Raw genomic sequence first — 18522 nt, 5'->3', positions numbered from 1 at the left:
CTGGTGACTGGAAAGAATGTGCAAAGGCTCAGCTTGGGACCGCAGGGAGCTAGGGCCCGGATGTGAGTGCTTTACTGTTGTTTCTGGCAGGGGTCAGAGAAAGTAATCTGGCCAGTGAGCCAGCAAACATGACGAGTTGCCACCTCCCATCTCAATTTCAAACCCTAACCACTACCCCACCCGTGCCCAGGGACCCAGGATCTCAACATGCTGCTCTCCAGCTGTCTCCATAAGGACGACGCCCTTCCAGGACTGAATTGATCCATAAGCTCCCAGGGTGTAACCACCAGCTGTTCTCACAGCCCTCTCAGAACACAGGCTACAGACTCATCCTCCACCCTTGGCAGGTCTTCAGGGCTCCCCATTCCACCTGGCCTGAGAGCATCCTCCTCCTCCAGGAAGTTGGCATCATGGGCTTGTCAGGTGACCCAGGGTGTGGCCGAAGGAGCCAGGAATCTCCACTATATAGCCTAGCTTTCAATCTGGTCCTGCAGCTCCGGGACCTGCAGGTGAGAAAGGCTGAGGTTCTCTGCAGAAGGGGGCAACTAACACCCTATTCTGGATCTGGGTGTTAGACCACCTCTTTACCGCCACCTTCAGACCCCTGGCTACCCCGGCCATTGCCTTTGATCCTGACCTCCCCATCTCACGCCCAGCCTCACCCCCCACCCCAAACCCATCTGGTCCTATCTATTCAACTTCCCTTCCCACCTGAGCCCTCCTTACACCCGGTGGTCCTTGTCCTGAGACTGTCCCTTCTGTCCCATCTGGAATGGTCTCCAACAGGACAGCATCCTCTGACCTCCCTCTCGCCCTGCTGCAGGCATGGGATCCCTGTGGAGCTGGTGGGCCCTCTGGGCCGGAGCAACCCTCCTGTGGGGTAAGTCAGATCAAGCCCCCATTCATGTCTGGGAAAACGCTGCTTGCCCGGGTCAGCACCCTCAAGTTTTGGCCCCTCTCAGTGCCATCCCCCAAGGCTAACTTAAATGAGACAGAAGCAGCTGAAATTGAAGAGGCCCTTAGGTAATGCAAGAAATATGATAGAATTCATTTATGCTTCTCTCTCTCTCTCTCTCTCTCTCTCTCTCTCTCTCTCTCTCTCTCTCCCATCCACACACAGACACACACACACAAACACGCACGCACGCATGCGCGTGCACACACACTGAAGAGCCCCCTACCCTCTAGTTCTCACAGACACTCTGTCCACATTCCTACAATCCCTTTCCCCCTCCACCCACTTCACACAAATCCCCTAGTCATATTAAGACAGAAACTACACAGATTGGATGGAAATTTCATTTAGAACTTCAGTTAGCCAAACAGCTTTTCTTGAAAAATGTAAATGTGTGGCATTTTTGAAAGGCTCCAGTCTTTCATATTAACAACCAGCAAAAGCTGTCTCAGATGGAGCCTGGTGCTCCAGGGTCCACAGTCCCCTTCTGGACGATCTCACTCATTTCTGGGCCTCATCTGGCCCCGCTGCATTTGAGTTGCAGAGCACTGTGCAAAGCGCTCAGGTGTTGGGGCAGCGAAAGTCAGAACGGCGTGTGGATGAGCACCTCGTGAGTGAGGAGGGACGTGGGAGCAGAGGGGGGTTATCTCAAGAGGTTCTCAGGTACAGGCCAGCGGGCTGGGTTTGTAAGGGGACGAATAAGTGGACCCACACCTGCGTTCTCTTAAGGGTTGACCCAGGAGGCCACAGTGAACTCCAGGAACACTGGTGGGGAAGAATTCCTCACGGCCTTCCTGCAGAATGACCAGCCGGGGTACGGCACGGCCTCTCTCCGCCTCTTCATCTCCAGTCTGTCAGAGAACATCGCCTCTGTCACCATCCTCAGCCAGGCGGGTGACACCTCCCAGAAGGTCACAGTGAAGCCTGGGGAGTCAGTCATGGTCAACATCAATGCCAAAGCAGAGATGACTGGCAGCGGCACTTTCCGGCATGCAGTAGTGGTCCACTCTGACCACCCCATCTCTGTGCAGGCATTAAATGCTAAGCCTAGAACAGCGGAGCTAACCTTGCTCTGGCCTGTTGGAGCCCTGGGCACAGAGTACTTTGTGCTCACACCCCCTGGCATCTCTGCCCAATATGTAAAGGAGTTTGCTGTGGTGGCTGGCGGAGCAGGTGCCTCAGTCACTATCAGCTTGAAGGCAGGAGTGACATTCCATGGCACTTTCCATCCAGCTGGTAGTGTTTTAAGTGTGATTCTGCAGCCTTATGAAGTAGCCCAGCTACAGAGCACATCAGATCTCTCCGGGTCAAGGGTCACAGCCAGCAGCCCAGTGGCTGTTCTTTCTGGCCACAGTTGTGTCCAGAAGCACACGGACTGCAACCATGTGGTGGAGCAACTGCTACCCACATCTGCCTGGGGAACCCACTATGTGGTCCCCCCTCTGACCTCCCAGTCCCGCTATGATCTAGCCTATGTTGTAGCCAGCCAGACCACAAAACTGACATACAACCATGGGGGCACCATTGGTTCCCGGGGCCTCCAAATGGGTGATGTGGCTGAGTTTGAGATCCGGCCGACCCGGCCACTCTACCTGTCTGCAGACGTGGGCATCCAGGTTGTGCTTTTTGGCACGGGGGCCATAAAGGACCAAGTGACCTATGACCCTTACCTGGTCCTGATCCCAGACGTGGCAGCTTACTGCCCTGCCTATGTGATCAAGAGTGTGCCAGGCACCGAGGGTGTGGCCCTGGTGGTCGCACAGACAAAAGCTGCCAGGGAGCTAACCATGGATGGGCAGGCATTGGGAGCCAAACTCACGTGGGTGCCTGTGCCAGGCAGCGAGTTCTCCTATGCGGAAGTGGACCTCGGCACTGCTGACAAGATGCACACAGCTGAGGCTTCCACCAGCTTTGGGCTGCTCACCTTCGGGCTGGCCCAGGCTGTGGGCTATGGGACAGGAGCTGCCTGTGGACAGAGTGAGTGATGGGAAATGAGCCCTGCCTGGCCTTGGCCTCCTGGCCATGCCTTCCCTACCTATTCCTCTTTGGCTTCCTGATTGAGTCAACCTTTCCATCTCATGTCTATCCTCCACGGCACACTTCCTTAATTCCTCTCAGCCCTTCCTACCCCTACAGAAAATCATTCTGAATATTTACCAGCAGGAGTGACTGAAGGCACAACCATCCATAGCACTGCATCAGGAAGCCCTACTGTGCACGCTATCGGTTTGTGATGAGCTTATAAGAAGGGTCCTGGGGAGACCCAGGAAGCCAGGGTGGGGGGATCTTTGGGAAGGGGCTGGTCAATATTTTGATACCTCAGCAACTGATACAGTTATAGCCGCTGCTCACTGCAGTACTGCACGCCTCATGGAGGACTGTTGATGCTCAAAGTCTGGAGATCCAAAAGTACTAACAGTGAGGACACCGGGACGGGGCGTCTCTGCACTCCAGCCTCCCTGGGTGCTTCATGTGCTTTGGCATGGTTAAGGGACAGGATCTGGCCCTGTGTGCGGCCTCAGGCTCAGCCCATTCAGAAGATGCCAGCAGGTAGCTCGGGGGTTGTGAGAACACAAGGCCAGAGCCACAGGGCCTGGGGTTAAACCCCAGCTGTGCCTGTGTGACCTTCGGCCTGTCACCCCACCTCTCTGGGCTTCAGTTTCTGCGACTCTGAAGTGGGGATAATGCCTGACTCCCCCCCCCCCCACACACACACCAGGACTGTGGTGAGAGTGGAACAAATGAATGCACTTCCTTGTGGCAGAAGGTCAGGGCGGTGCGGGGTGAGGGGTGAGCTGTTGCAGGGGGATCAGAAGGAGAGAGTTCTGAGGGCTGGAGGCTGACCAGGAAGGGCTGTTTCTTCCTAGACTGTCTTCTTCAACTGGGAACCTAGACCAGGGCTTCCTTATCCTGGCAAAAATGCCACCCCACTTCAAGGGGCACTTACAACATGTGTGTATCTGTATGTATGCACACCCAGGCATGCATGTGTGTAAGCAGGTATGCACACCCAGGCATGCATGTGTGTAAGCAGGTATGCACACTCAGGCATGCATGTGTGTAAGCAGGTATGCACACCCAGGCATGCATGTGTGTAAGCAGGTATGCACACTCAGGCATGCACGTGTGTAAGCAGGTATGCACACTCAGGCATGCATGTGTGTATGCAGATATGCATACCCCAGCACACATGTGCAGAGGCCAGGGATCATTGTCAGGTATCCTCTTCTGATGCCTCCCCATCTTGTCCGTTTGTTTTTGAGATTCTGAACCTGGAGCTCTCCATCAGCAGACCTGGCTGACAGCCAGCCCTGGGACCTGCCTGTCACTGCTCCCTTCAGTCTCACTGAGCTGACACCCGTGCATGCCACTGTGCCCAGCTTTCACACAGCAAGCGCTTTACCCACACCCCCTGTCCTGTCCTCCATTTCCTGTCCTTGTTCATTCCAGCAGATGGGAAGACAAGGAAGAGGGAAATGGAACCATGAACAGCTGAATGTTTCAGTGGCTGCTCCTGGTCCCTCTTCACTCCTTGCCACTCCTCTGGGTCAAGCTGTGTTAAACAGTGAAATCAGAAACCCTGGGGTGGAGCTGAAGAGATGGCTCAGTGATTAAGGACACTGGCTGCTCTTCCAGAGGTCTTGAGTTCAATTCCCAGCAACCATATGGTGGCTCACAGCCATCTGTAATGAGATCTGGTGCCCTCTCTGACTACAGGCAGAACACTGTATACCTAATAAATAAATAAGTAAATCTTTTTTAAAAAAAGTAAGTAAAAGAAAAAGAAACTCTGGGGTGTCAGGAAACCCAGAGAATCCCTCTCCATGAGACTGCAAACCTCAGTTTCTATACCTGTAAAATGGGTGGCTGTGAGCCAACTGCCCATGGTCCACACTGAAGGAGGATCCCAGGTTTCCGACCTCACGAATATTTCTAACTTTGTTTCTAACTCTCTTCCCTCCCCAGCTCGGCTCTCCCCAGCAGAGGCTTCCTGCCAAGGCATTCAGTGTACATCCGGGCAGCGCTGCCAGATGGTGAGTGGGAAGGCCAGGTGTGTAGCTGAGTCCACAGCTGTCTGCCGCGCCCAGGGTGATCCCCATTACACCACCTTCGATGGCCGTCGCTATGACATGATGGGCACCTGCTCCTACACCATGGCTGAGCTGAGTGGAGAGGATGAGACCTTGCCCGCCTTCAGTGTGGAGGCCAAGAATGAGCACCGCGGCAGCCGGCAAGTCTCCTACGTGGGCTTGGTCACAGTCTACGCCTACAGCCACTCGGTGTCACTGGTTCGTGGGGAAACTGGCTTCGCCCGGGTAAGTGTTCAGAGTTGAGTACCCATGAGCCACCAGTCAAAAACAGGAGCCCGAGCCCTGCTCAGACCCCAAACTCAGCCTTTCTGTGGGTGAGGTGGTAGGGAACTAGTGAGACAGGAAAACCATTTCTTTAAAACCTTCCCTCACTGACTCCGCGTCTACAAGCGTTAAGGATGTTTTGTTTAGTGACCGGTTAGGAAGACAATCAGATGCTCTTTGGAAAAGCAAACGGGAAAAGAGAAAATGGAAAAAGAATGATGTCACTGTCCAGCAACGAAGGATCTCTAGTGCAGCCCAGTCACCACTGGTGATGGTGACGGTGTGCTGGTGCCAGGTCTGCTTCTGGGTACATGTTTTTTTTTTTTTTTTTTTTTTGTGGTACATTCTGTCTTTAATGCTTACAGCATCTTTTTGAGGTGGCATTGTATTGTGAGCGGGCACAGGTGAGGTCTCCCTAGTAACACTGGAAAGGAACACATGCAGCCGGCGGCCGGGTCTCTGTGCTCAGTCTGGTACACACTGCTGTGCAGTCAAAGCAGGAGCAGTTGTTCCCCCTTCTCCACCATGTCACCATGGCAGCGGGAAGTCTCTAAACAAGTCACTGTGCAGGTTGAGACTCCCTCGTCTGAGATGCTTGAGGCCAAAAGTGCTTCAGATTTCAAACTTTTAAAGATTTTGGAATATTTGTATGTCCATACTAAGATGGGACTCAAGCCTAAACACAAAATCCATTTAAGTTCCATACATTCCTAACACAAAGCCTAAAGATAATTTCATACATGGTGTTCAGTGCACACAGTTTTAAAATCTTATTCACCCTCCTTTCTGGTATCAGGGACTGAACCCATGTATAATGTCTTCTTAATGCTCAAAAAGTATCAGATTCATTATTTCAGATTTCAGATGTTTGAACCAAGGGTAGGTAATTTAGACAGTGAGCACTTGTATATCAGCCCCTACACAGACTCTCAACATTTTAATTATTCTTCATTTACCACAGATACCCATCTGTACATTCCTGTCAGATTGACAGGCTCATTTTTTATGTACTTGAAACCCAATTACAGACATCAGGACACATCACCAAAATGACTTCAACATACGTATCATTGACTAGAATGCAATGTTTACATAATTTTTGCTTTGTTTTCAGATAAATATATTTATATTCAGTGGCGCAGCACCCACTTAGACTCTGAAAAAAATGAAGGATTGGGTGCACAGTCAGGGCAGAGCCCTTGTACTTTCTGCTTTAATTTTTATTTTAGTCAGACTCTTGCTACATAACTCTGGCTGGCCTGGAACTCATTGTGTAGGCCAGCATGGCCTGAACCTCAGAGATCTGCCTGCCTCTGCCTCCCGAGTGTACCACCACACCTGGAAAGGCCCAGTTTCAATCCACACACATCCCCCCCCAAAAAACCAAAATCATACACTGTAAGTATGCACTTCAACAGAGTTTTGACAAACGTGTAACAAAACCCCCGTTAAGATAGAGAATCTTTCCATCACTGTGGACGATCCTACCGCAGCTTTCCAGATGGTCTTCAGGGAATGTCTCCTGCATATCACTGTCTTGATTCTTTTCCCTCATAGGTTAGTTGTGCCTCCCAGTGCTTGGGAGGCAGAGACAGGTGCCTCTGTGAGCTTGAGGCCAGCCTTGTCCACATAGTGAGTATAGAGACTCACAAAGAACTTCATAAAAGGGCATAGTATAAAACTGACAACGTGTGCATAGACATCATCTGTTGGTTTTTTTTCTCCTTCACACAAGAAACTACTTCTTTTGGTCCTTTTAAAAAAAGAATGCTGAATTTTTTGAAATGTGATTATTGAATGCCCCCCCCCCAAATGCTGAGCGCTGTACTGCTGGGCTGCGTTCCAGCTCTCTCCCTTTCGCTTTGAGACAGGGCTCGCTGGGTTGCCCGCTGGTCTCACACTGGCAGGCCTCCTATCTCCTGCAGAACAGCCGGGGCTCTTATTGCTCCTTCCAGGCTTGACTCAGCCCTCCCCTCTCTGGGGAGACTTCCTTGGCTGGCAGAATTCCGTCCAGCCTTTCCTCGAGGCTTCCGGTCGGCCCCAGCCCTCTGCAGGGCCTCCTGTCTCCCAGCCTGACTCCGCAGCTCGCACTGTTTGCTCGTGCTGTGTGGCTGTGTCTTCCCCTGTGGTCTTCCAGCACGGACAGGGTCTGGAAAAATGAGCTTATTTCATGGCCGTTGGCGGGGGCGAGGTGGAGGACAGACATGAGGCCCTTCTAAAGTGAAGGTGTGTCACAGAGCAGAGAGACAGCCAACTCCTTGCTTCTTAGAGAGGGAGGAGGCATCAGGGAACATGTGCCACTTTGCCCGCAGCTCAGAATGTGCCAGGGCTTGGGTTACAGCTGCCCCTGGGCAGAGATCTTACTGTGCTGACTGATCTGCCACCGTGATGGCAGATCTGTCCTCTTGGCGGGTGCTGGTCTTGACTAGTTCTGCCCACAGCCTCCCGTCTCTCACTCCCTAGCTCATGACCATGAGTCCTGCTGGTCTCACTGGTTCCCTGCAGCTGCCCCTTGCTGGCACCAGGCCTGCCAGCTTCCTTCCTCACACTGGCTTCACCACTTGTAGCCAGCCTGCTCTCCTGCCGGGCACTGCGGGAGGCACTGGAGAGAAAACCATGAGGTGGCCTTTAGTGGCTCAGACAGATGGAGGATGCGGGACACTAGCACACTGGGGGAGAAGGCGAGATGCTGTGGGGACCGGGAAGCAGAGGAGGAGAGGCAACAGGAAGGGTGGTCAGGGGTGGCCTCACTGACTTGGTGACACCTCGGCAGACATTAGCTGTGGAGGGGGGTCTTCATGCACATCCCGGGAAGAACACCTCAGGCCACTGGAGGTGCAAGAGCAAGCATCCCTGGGCTCCGCTGGGAAGGACAAAGGAAGGGCAAGGAGGAGGGTGTCCTGTGTGACTAGAGCTGGGGACTTGAGTGGAGGAGATGAGGGCTGAAGGGGAGATAACACAGGGGTCTGACCGCTGCTGCCTCTCTGCAGATCGACAATCAGCGCTCCCGTCTCCCTGCCTCCCTGAGTGACGGTCGCCTGCGTGTGTACCAGAGTGGGACACGAGGTGTGATAGAGCTGGACTTTGGGCTGGTGGTCACCTATAACTGGGATTGCCAGCTGACACTAAGCCTGCCCAAGCGCTTCCAAAACCAGGTATGGGGGCTGTGCGGCAACTATAACGGAGACCCTGCCGACGACTTCCTCACACCTGACGGGGAACAGGCTCCGGATGCCTTGGAATTTGCAAATAGCTGGAAGCTGGATGATGGGGACTACCTGTGTGATGACGGCTGCCACACCACTTGCCCCTCCTGCACTGCAGGCCAGACCCAGCACTATAAGGGAGACCGTCTCTGTGGCATGCTAACTCTGTCCACAGGCCCCTTCTCTGCCTGCCACGAATTCCTGGACCCCAAGCCTTTCCTGGAGGACTGTGTGTTTGACCTTTGTGTGACTGGAGGGGAACGCCTCAGCCTGTGCCGGAGCCTTAGCGCCTATGCCCAGGCCTGTGCAGAACTGGGTGTCTCTGTTGGCAACTGGAGGTCGCCAACCAACTGCCGTGAGTAGCACCTAGAATGCGAAGCCCATGGTGAGGGCAGGGAACCCCCTTGCATTTGCTCAATATCTGAGTCATGACTGTGATTCAGCCTGATGCTGGACAATGTCAGAGACACAGGTTGGCCAAGACATCCAAGTCTTGCCAAAGTTGCCTAAGATTGGGACAGACACATCATTGGACAGGGAGAGTTTGGAGAGATTGGGGGTTGAGACAGAGAAGGCATGGGCATGGGTAGGGGAGTAGGAGGGATGGGGACAGGGAGATGATGAGGGAAGCCCCTGGGCCTGGGGAGGACTCTGCTTTCTCTGAGATGGAGGTTGGGGGTAAGGTTCGTGGTCTGATCCTGCATTCCCAGCTCCTCTGGCTGCTGTGAGGAGCAGATTTGGGACAGGAGACCAGGACACCAGGCAGGAGTCTGTTGTGGTTCATGGGCTGTGGAGACAGATTCTGGGTGGCTTTGACTATGAAAGTCACAGGGTTTGCCCACTGACGGGTTGTCCGGGGATGAGATAGAGGAGGCCATTGGGACCTGAGCATCAAGAAAGTATGAGCGCCATTAACTGAGGGGTGTGGAGATCCGAGGAAGCGGCTTTGTCTGGGGGAGCCCCCGCCCTTGCCTGACCCAACGTCTGTCCTTCCACAGCCCTGTCCTGTCCAGCCAACAGCTGCTATGATCCCTGCAGCCCTGCCTGTCCAGCCTCCTGCAACTCAGAAGCTGCCCCGACCAACTGCTCTGACCGCCCTTGTGTGGAGGGCTGCGTGTGCCTTCCAGGCTTTGTGGCCAGTGGTGGCGACTGTGTGCCTGTGTCATCCTGTGGCTGCACCTTCCAGGGCCGCCCCCTGGCCCCAGGTCAGGAAGTGTTTGCTGACGACCTGTGTCGGCAACGCTGCACCTGTGATGCGGCCACCCAGAAGGTGATCTGCAGGGACACATCAGGATGCCCTTCTGGGGAGCGCTGCCGTGTGCTGAACGGCCTCCTGGGTTGCTACCCAGACAACTTTGCCAGCTGCCAGGCATCGGGAGACCCGCACTACGTGAGCTTTGATGGAAGACGCTTCGACTTTATGGGGACCTGCACGTACCTGCTGGTGGGCTCATGCGGCCAGGATGCCGCGCTGCCTGACTTTAAGGTGCTGGTGGAGAATGAACACCGAGGAAGCCAGACTGTGAGCTACACCAGAGCTGTGCGGGTGGTGGCCCGCGGTGTCGAGGTGGCTGTGCGCAGGGAGTACCCCGGAAGAGTGCTGGTGAGCGCCCCAGGGTAGGGAATTGGGGGTGGGTGTGAATGCCCTGGAAGGTTAGTGGCTGCAATTGGGGTGGAAGGGGCTGATTTTTAAAAAAATCTTGTGGTTAAAGAGGAGGCCCAGGAGCCAGGCAGCGCCATCTCTCCTCAGCTCTGACTCTCTGTAGCCTTTGCGTTTTCCTCTGAGAAAGGATGGGGAAAAGAGAGGCTTCATCCTGGAGCAGCAGCAGCAGCCATTGGCTGGGGAGTTGTGGAGCTCTGATGACCTCATGTCTGCCTTGGTGCCCGTGAAGTGCCCAGGAGATGGTGGTGGTTGCTGACTGTCTTCTGAAACTTGAGAGTTGTAGACTTGTGCATTTTCTGGAAGATGGTGGATCATAGAGCGGATGGCATATGGATGCCGGTATCTAGCTGCATGTGCTTGTTGGAGGATAACCCAGAGCCTCACTGGCCTCTGGGAGCAAGATGGAGCACCTCCAACAGTGTCGACAGTGTCAGGGCGGCCTTCAGAAGGGCCCAGCCCCACCGAGAGTAGAGAAGCACTCACTTTCTCTGTAGACACCAGAGGGGAACTGAGAAGCGGGGCGCCGGGTGTCCACACGATGGCTGACACAATACAGAAGTAAGGGCACTAGCTGGAGTCTGGCCCATCCCCTGGGTCGAGGAATAGAAACATTGGAAGTGGTTGACAGAGAGAACTTCCTGTGCTCCAGGTCCCATGTACCCCTCACACGCTTTCACTCCTAGTCTCCAAAGCAATCTTAGAGCGAAGGAAATGGTGCCCATAAGTAAGTACAGGGGCTCCAGATAAGGAGAGGGAATAATTATTCATCAGTACTTGTTCTCTCACCTCTCTGACATGGCATTTGCCCAAGGCTTGTCTCCGAATACCTAACACACATCACGTTACCACTAACTTCAGTGGGCTAAAGGAACAGTACGTGTTCATTCACCTCCTCTCCACAGCAAGCAAGGAAAATAGTAGTTCAACTTTGGCTGAAAAAACAAAAAACTGAAACACAGAGAGGTTATGTTGTATGAATCCTAAATGGTCTTATAATAAAAACCCAGAGCCAGATGTTGGGGTAAATGCTGAAAGATCAGAGGAAACAAAGGAATAAAGCAAGCCACGTCTCACCTCACCGACTCCACGAATCCTCAGACTGAATGACCCTGAGTCCCCAGCCGAAATGCCTCGGGTCCTGTCTCCTGCCTTAGATGCCTGTCTCTGCCCAGCCCCTTCACTTCCTATCCCAACCCTCCTAGTGCTGGGATTAATGGCGTGGGTGCTTCCCAAATACTGGGATTGAAGGTGTGTGCCACCACTGCCTGGCTCTGTTTCTCTCCTAGACTAGATCAATCTCATGTAGCCCAGTGTGGCCTTGAACTCACAGAGATCCAGACAGATCTCTGCCTCCTGAGTGCTAGGATTTGAGTTGTGTGCCACCACTGCCTGACCTCTGTGTTTAATTCTGTGGCTGGCTCTGTCCTCTGATCTTCAGGCAAGCTTTATTTCTTAGATTAAAAACGTCAGCACAAGGTTAAGTCACCTACTGAGACACAGTTGTGTGATACTGAGAAGACCTGAGTGAGTTTGAGATACCCACGAGCTAGAATTTGGAACCCTGCTGTTTTGCTCAGGAATTCATACTTTGAAAAATGATTTTATTATTTTTAACTGAGGGGCATGGGTTGTGAACCTGCGTGGCAGAGGACCCAGAAGTGTGGGATCCCTCTGGGCTGGAGTTACAGGCAATGTGCTACCCACCATGCATGCTGGGAACTGAAGTCAGTCCTTGAGTCCTCTGTAAAAGCAGTCCATGCTGCTAACTACTGAGCTACCTCTCCAGCCTGCCGGAGTTTATTAGGCAAGACGAGGAACGTAAAGCTGGAGCAGGTGACGAGCAGCAAGGATGCTAATGGAGCTTGAGTGGAGAGATCAGAGACAGCGAGCAAAGAGATGGGGCTAGCTATAACCAAGCCTTTGAAATCCGGTACGGCCTGGAGAACAGGGAAGACACCACCAGGCCAATGGAGGCATCTTCCAGGCAGACGGGAGATCAGCTAGGAAGCCTGAGGCTGGGTCGTCTCGAAGAGACTAGAGTAGCACTGAGATGAAGAGAGCATTCCTGTGAGGAACACTGGAGATGGCATACAGAGGCAGGAGGAACTGTGGGTCAGAAAGGTGGGCATGAGTGGGCCAAGTGGGTAGAGAGCTTAGTTTTGAGAGGACTATACAGGAGACCTTTGCTACTGTTTGAGAACTGGGATGTGGAAGCGAATGAAAATGTCGCAAGCTGGGGTACAGCAAGTACAGGAGCCTCACGTCCGGACTGAGCTCTGTGAGTTCCAGTCCACGCATGGTTGGAGATGCAGGGGCAGGGCTGTGCTGGGAGACTGACGAGGGAACATTAGGACTCAGATCATCTAGATCATTTGAGGCCGCCATGAGAGGCTTGGCAGTGAAAAGCTGGCATGCAGAGAGCAGGCTGGAATGTGGTGAGTGCTGTTCCAGAAAAGACTCAGAGGAGGTAAGGGCTGGAAAGTCAGAGACAATAGAGGCTGAGTAATGATGGGTAAGGCGCTGGCAGGGCCGAGGTCTCGCTGGCAGGCCGTGTGAGAGGTCTGACCTGCAGACAAGCCCAGAAGGATAAAGCAAAAGCAGCAGGCTTGGTGGATGGTGTTTAGGCCGGGTGCAAAGCCCTTGGGGCTAGACTAAACGGGAAAGCTACCCGGTGGGTTAGTCACTCTTCTTTCCGTGCCCAATGCCTGACATGAAGTAACGCAAGGAGGGATTCGTTTTGGCCCGTGGATACGGTACAGTGTGGTAGGAAGACAGGGCTACTGGCCCCATACTAACTGGATGTGAGGAGAGGTCCGCTCACATCTCAGTGGGCCAGAAAGCAGAGAGAGGTCAGTGGGCTATATCCTGTAAAACGTTCCTCCCAGCTTTGTCCTTCTCTAAGCTTGGCCCACTTCTTAAAGGTTCCAGAGCCTCCCAATGCAGCACCATCAGCTCTGGATGGTGTTCAAACACGTGCGCCTGCCGGGTACCAGGGAGACAGGTGAGGCCGGCTTTGAAAGCAGGAGAGACTTGGATCTCAGTTTAGAAGATAAGGAGCACTGGGTGATGTGCTAGGCAGAGGGAATGGCCGTTGTGAAGCCGTGAGGTGGATCCAGGGAGGGTGGGGTGGCTGGAGCCAGTTGAGTGAAAGCACGAATACACTGACCTGTTGTTCTTCCCGCGTCTCTACCCAGGTGGACGGCGTCCTTCAGTACCTGCCCTTCCAGGCTGCAGGCGGGCAAGTTCAGGTGTTCCGCCAGGGCAATGATGCTATCGTGCGCACAGACTTTGGCTTGACTGTTACCTACAACTGGGATGCTCATGTGACTGCCAAGGTGCCCAGTAGCTATGCTAAAGCTGTGTGTGGGCTCTGTGGGAACTTTAATGGGGACCCATCTGATGACCTGGCTCTGAGGGGTGGAGGCCAAGCTACCAGCGCACTGGACTTTGGAAACAGCTGGCAGGAGGAGGTTATACCTGGCTGTGCAGCAACTGATCCTGGCGACTGTCCCCAATTGGACTCCCTTGTGGCCCAGCAACAACAAAGCAAAAAGGAATGTGGGATCCTTGCTGATCCTGAGGGTCCCTTCAGGGAGTGTCACAAGTTGCTGGACCCCCAGGGTGCTCTACGTGACTGTGTCTATGACCTCTGCCTGCTGCCCGGTCAGCCCAAGCCACTGTGTGATGCCCTGGCTGCATATGCTGCTGCATGCCAGGCTGCTGGGGGCACTGTGCATCCCTGGAGGAGTGAGACGCTTTGCCGTGAGTACCAAGGGTGGCGACCTGGGGTTGGGTCTGATGTTTGTTCATTAACATACGAGTGGCATCGTTTAATCCTTATGGTGCCTGGTGAGGAAGGTACTGTGATGATACCATGGAAGAGTACCAACTTGCAGCTACATGCCTGCACTCAAGACAGCTAGGAAGTCACAACAGCATGCAATGACTCTGGGGACTGAGCATGTATGGTGATCTCAAGTCAGATTGCCAGCGTCAGTGGTCAGTCAGGGAGAAGCAGTGTGCTGCATTTAGAATGAGCCTGGACCCCTCTGCAGTTGTCCGTGGTCCCATCTCCACACTTAACCCATGCAGGTCTCTGCTTCAGATGTGGGTGCGGGAAGGGCTGGCAAGCAGTTTAGCTTGTCTTTTGCAGAGATTTGGAAAGCCATGTACCCATGTCCTGAGTTTTAAACTTGACTTGAGGATGCCCTATACTGCACATGTTTAGTGGTGTACATTAACATGCAGCTTGACTAGCTTCCAGCATGAGGCCAAACTGTGTAAATGCCGCCAGGTTCTCTGCCCTGGGAGGAGGATTTGAACTCTATGAGTGGAGTATGCACCTCTAGCTGCTCCATCTCAAGTTAATCGCAAACACTGAAACTCCCAGCAAGTGGTAATCTTTGACCTTTAAGAACCTTTCATTGTGAGAAAAGTTGAACCTACCTCAAAGCATGCTAGGACAGTAGACCCTTTATGTCCATCATCCATTCCACAAAGATCAACATGGTATTGTATTTAAAACCACTATTACAGTATTTGTGTGGTGGGTGGGTGTGCGCGTGCATGCGTGTGCGTGTGCGTGTGTGTGTGCGCGCGTGTGTCTGTGTATGTTTGTATGGTGTGTGTGTGTAATGTGGTGTGTGTATGTGTGTGTCTGTGTGGTGTGTGTGTATGTTTGTATGGTGTGTGTGTGTGTAGTGTGGTATGTGTATGTGTGTGTGTAGTGTGGTGTGTCTGTGTGGTATGTCTCTGTGTGTGTGTCTGTGTGGTGTGGGTGTGTGTGGTGTGTGTATATGTGTGTGTGTGTAAGCCACGAGCCATGGGGCAAGCTATAGATTCATAGAAATGGCTTAATTTAAGCTATAAGAACAGTTAGCAAGAAGCCTGCCACGGCCATACAGTCTGTAAGCAATGTAAGTCTCTGTGTTTACTTGGTTGGGTCTGAGTGGCTGTGGGACTGGCGGGTGACAGAGATTTGTCCTGACTGTGGGCCAGGCAGGAAAACTCTAGGTACATGTGTCTGTGTAGTGTGTGTGTGGTGTGTCTGTGTATGTTTGTATGGTGTGTGTGTATGGTGTGTATGTGTGTGTCTGTATGGTGTGTGTATGGCGTGTCTCTGTGTGTCTGTCTAATGTGTGTGTGGTGTGTGTGTGTCTGTGTATGTACATCTATAAAATGAAAGCTACTGCTGGAGAATGGTGGAATGCTTTGCTTGAAAGTCAGAGGTTCTGAGTTAGAAGAAAATGCAAGAAGCCGGAGGAGAGGGGCAGGAGGGAGGGAGAGGGGTGAAAAGGAAAGACACATCCACAGATACACTGCAGAGATTACTCACACGTACATGGGCATGCATGTTTAAAACATGCATACACAAAGTTTATACTCAACTTGGACAGCCGTTAGTCACCAATTCCAGTACTATTAGAACAAATATTAATTGACAGGATCTAATCAAATGTGATAGAAATTGTTCTTCTGACCCACTGAACGTACAGACACCTTGCAGCTGGGTCCCTTGCTTGTGTGTAAACTGGGGGCATCCACTGTGTCCCTTTGAAAGAGTTAGTGATCCCGACGGCCCTCTCTCTGCAGCCCTGGCCTGCCCACCTCACAGCCACTATGAGCCGTGTTCCTACGGATGCCCGCTGTCCTGTGGAGACCTGCCAGTGTCCCAAGGCTGTGGCACAGAATGCCGAGAGAGCTGTGTCTGTGATGAGGGCTATGCCCTCAGTGGTGAGTCTTGTGTGCCTCTGGCCTCCTGCGGCTGTGTACACCAGGGCACGTACCACCCACCAGGAGAAACCTTCTACCCTGGGCCTGGATGCGATTCTCTTTGCCACTGCCAGGAAGGTGGCCTGGTTACCTGTGAGCCCTCATCCTGTGGCCCACATGAGGCTTGCCAACCATCCAATGGAGTCCTGGGCTGTGTGGCTGTGGGCACTACCACCTGCCAGGCATCAGGAGATCCTCATTACATCACCTTTGACGGCCGCCGCTTTGACTTCATGGGCACCTGTGTGTATGTGCTAGCGCAGACTTGTGGAACCCGGCCCGGCCTACACGAGTTCACTGTCCTGCAGGAGAATGAGGCCTGGGGCAACGGGCAAGTCAGTGTGACCAAGGCCATCACAGTCCTGGTGGCCAACCACACCCTGCGACTGGAGCAGAATCAGTGGAAGGTCAAGGTGAGAGCAGAGGCAGAGAATGGATGGAGGCCCCCGAGTGGGGAGAGTATGCAGAGCTCCTGGAGAAAATGGCAAAATTAGGGGAGGTACTGTGGAAAGGCCAGAGAGAGGATGCTAGGAACTGGGGACCTTTTCCAATATGGCTAGAACTCTTCTTCTGTCCCACTGACTCTCTTCCTTCCCCTGCCCTCCCCTGCCCTCCCCTCTCCTCTCCTCCTCTTCCCTCCCCTCCCCTCTCCTCCCCTCCCCTCCCCTCCCCTCCCTTCTTCTCCCCTCCCCTCTTCTTCCCTCCCCTCCCCTTCCCTCCTCTCCCCTTCCCTTCTCTCTCCTCTCCTCCCTTCCCCTCCTCTCCCTTCTTGTCCTCCTCCCTCCCTTCCCTCCCCTCCCCTTCCTTCCCTCCCTCCCCTCCTCTCGCTTCTTGTCCTCCTCCCTCCCCTTCCCTCCCCTCTCCTCCCCTCCCCTCTCCTCCCCTCCCCTCCCCTCTCCTCATAGGACACTTGTCATTGGACTTGGAGTCCAGGCTGATCTATGATTATCTCACTTCAAGACAATAACTCTAATTACATCTGTTGATCTTTCTCCAAATATGGTTGCTTTCTGAGCTTCTTGGTAGACTTATGTTTTTATTTATTTCTCTGTGTGTGCACACGTGCATGTAAGTGACCACGGAGGACAGAAGGGACATCAGGTCTGCTGGCGGAGTTACAGGAGATGGGAGCTGCTGGATGTGGGTGCTGTGGTCTGAACCCTGGCCCTCTGACAGAGCAGTGGATGCTCTTAACTGCTGACCCAGCTCTCCAGCTTCTGGGTAGACCTGCCTTTTGGAAACCACCTTTCCACCCACTATAAGACACTATTATTATACATATTTTACAAATATGGAAACTGAGGCCTAGAGAAATGAGGTCACATGGACTTCAGTGTCAGGTAGGAACATTCAGGGACTGACTGCCTCTGAAGCTTGCCATTCCCTGCCTTCCAGGTGAACGGCGTGGACATGAAGTTGCCTGTGGTGCTGGATGGGGGCAAGATCCGTGTCTCCCAACATGGGTCTGATGTTGTGATTGAAACTGATTTTGGCCTGCGTGTGGTCTATGACCTCGTGTACTATGTGCGGGTCACCATCCCAGGCAACTACTACCAGCAGATGTGTGGTCTGTGTGGAGACTACAATGGGGACTCCAAGGATGATTTCCAGAAGCCAGATGGCTCACAGGCAGCCAACCCGAGTGACTTTGGTAACTCCTGGGAGGAAGCTGTGCCGGACTCCCCCTGTGCACCAGTGCCTCCCTGCACAGGGGACGACTGTGGCACTGAATGCAGCCCTGAGCTGCAGGATAAGTACCATGGGGTGCAGTTCTGCGGGCTGCTCACCAGTCCCACGGGGCCACTGGCTGCCTGCCACAAGCTGCTGGACCCCCAGGGTCCCTTGGAAGACTGTGTCTTTGATCTCTGCCTGGGTGGCGGGAACCTGAGCATTCTCTGCAACAACATCCATGCCTACGTGAGCGCCTGCCAGGCAGCTGGGGGAAAAGTGGAGCCATGGAGGACTGAAACTTTCTGTCGTGAGTTACAGGACATTGAGGGGTGGGGAGCGGGGAGGTTGGCGTAGAGAAGTAGACTCCCCAGCCCCACCCTGCACGCTGATCAGCATTTTCTTCTCACAGCAATGGAGTGCCCCCCTCACAGCCACTATGAGGTCTGTGCAGACACCTGCTCCCTGGGCTGCTGGGCTCTCAGTACCCCACAGCAGTGCCCAGAAGTGTGTGCCGAGGGCTGTGAGTGTGACTCCGGCTTTCTGTACAACGGCAAAGCCTGTGTGCCCATCCAGGAATGTGGCTGCTACCACAATGGGGTCTACTATGAGGTAAGGACCCAGCCATCTCACAGAGCCCAGGGCCTCCTCTGGGCTCCCCCTCCCCACTGCTCATCAGCACTGTAGCCTCCCCCCATTCAGTCTCTTGAACGTCTATCTCTGTGTTCACCTCCATCCCCCGCAACCCTGCTGTGGTCCACTTGTCCTTTCCAAGGCCCCACTTCGCTTCCTTTGCTATACCCTCCCCACAACTGTGGAAAGATCTTTTAAAACATGATCGTGGGTCCCGAAGTTTTCAATCCTTCACTGCCTCCCCAGATCAACTCACCTCTGAATCCCAGA

General features: G+C 53.5%; 1 protein-coding gene across 1 annotated transcript in view; it reads left to right on the top strand.

Moving 5' to 3' along the window:
• Positions 1–484: 484 nt before the first annotated feature.
• The window catches only part of LOC114681541 (IgGFc-binding protein-like), a 37104-nt gene continuing 19066 nt past the window's right edge, over positions 485–18522 (top strand). Inside the window, exons 1-9 of the mRNA XM_028855076.2 lie at positions 485–509; positions 824–880; positions 4922–5271; positions 8301–8871; positions 9515–10119; positions 13374–13941; positions 15772–16364; positions 17347–17929; positions 18032–18231. Of these exons, the coding sequence (XP_028710909.1) occupies positions 826–880; positions 4922–5271; positions 8301–8871; positions 9515–10119; positions 13374–13941; positions 15772–16364; positions 17347–17929; positions 18032–18231 (3525 nt within the window). The 5' untranslated portion in view covers positions 485–509; positions 824–825. The remainder of the gene's footprint in view (positions 510–823; positions 881–4921; positions 5272–8300; positions 8872–9514; positions 10120–13373; positions 13942–15771; positions 16365–17346; positions 17930–18031; positions 18232–18522) is intronic.

This window comes from Peromyscus leucopus, chromosome 1, assembly GCF_004664715.2.
Source record: "Peromyscus leucopus breed LL Stock chromosome 1, UCI_PerLeu_2.1, whole genome shotgun sequence".
Classification (NCBI taxonomy): Eukaryota; Metazoa; Chordata; class Mammalia; order Rodentia; family Cricetidae; genus Peromyscus; species Peromyscus leucopus.
The sequence above is the reverse complement of the archived record's forward strand: the minus strand, read 5'-3'. Positions and strand labels throughout refer to the sequence as shown.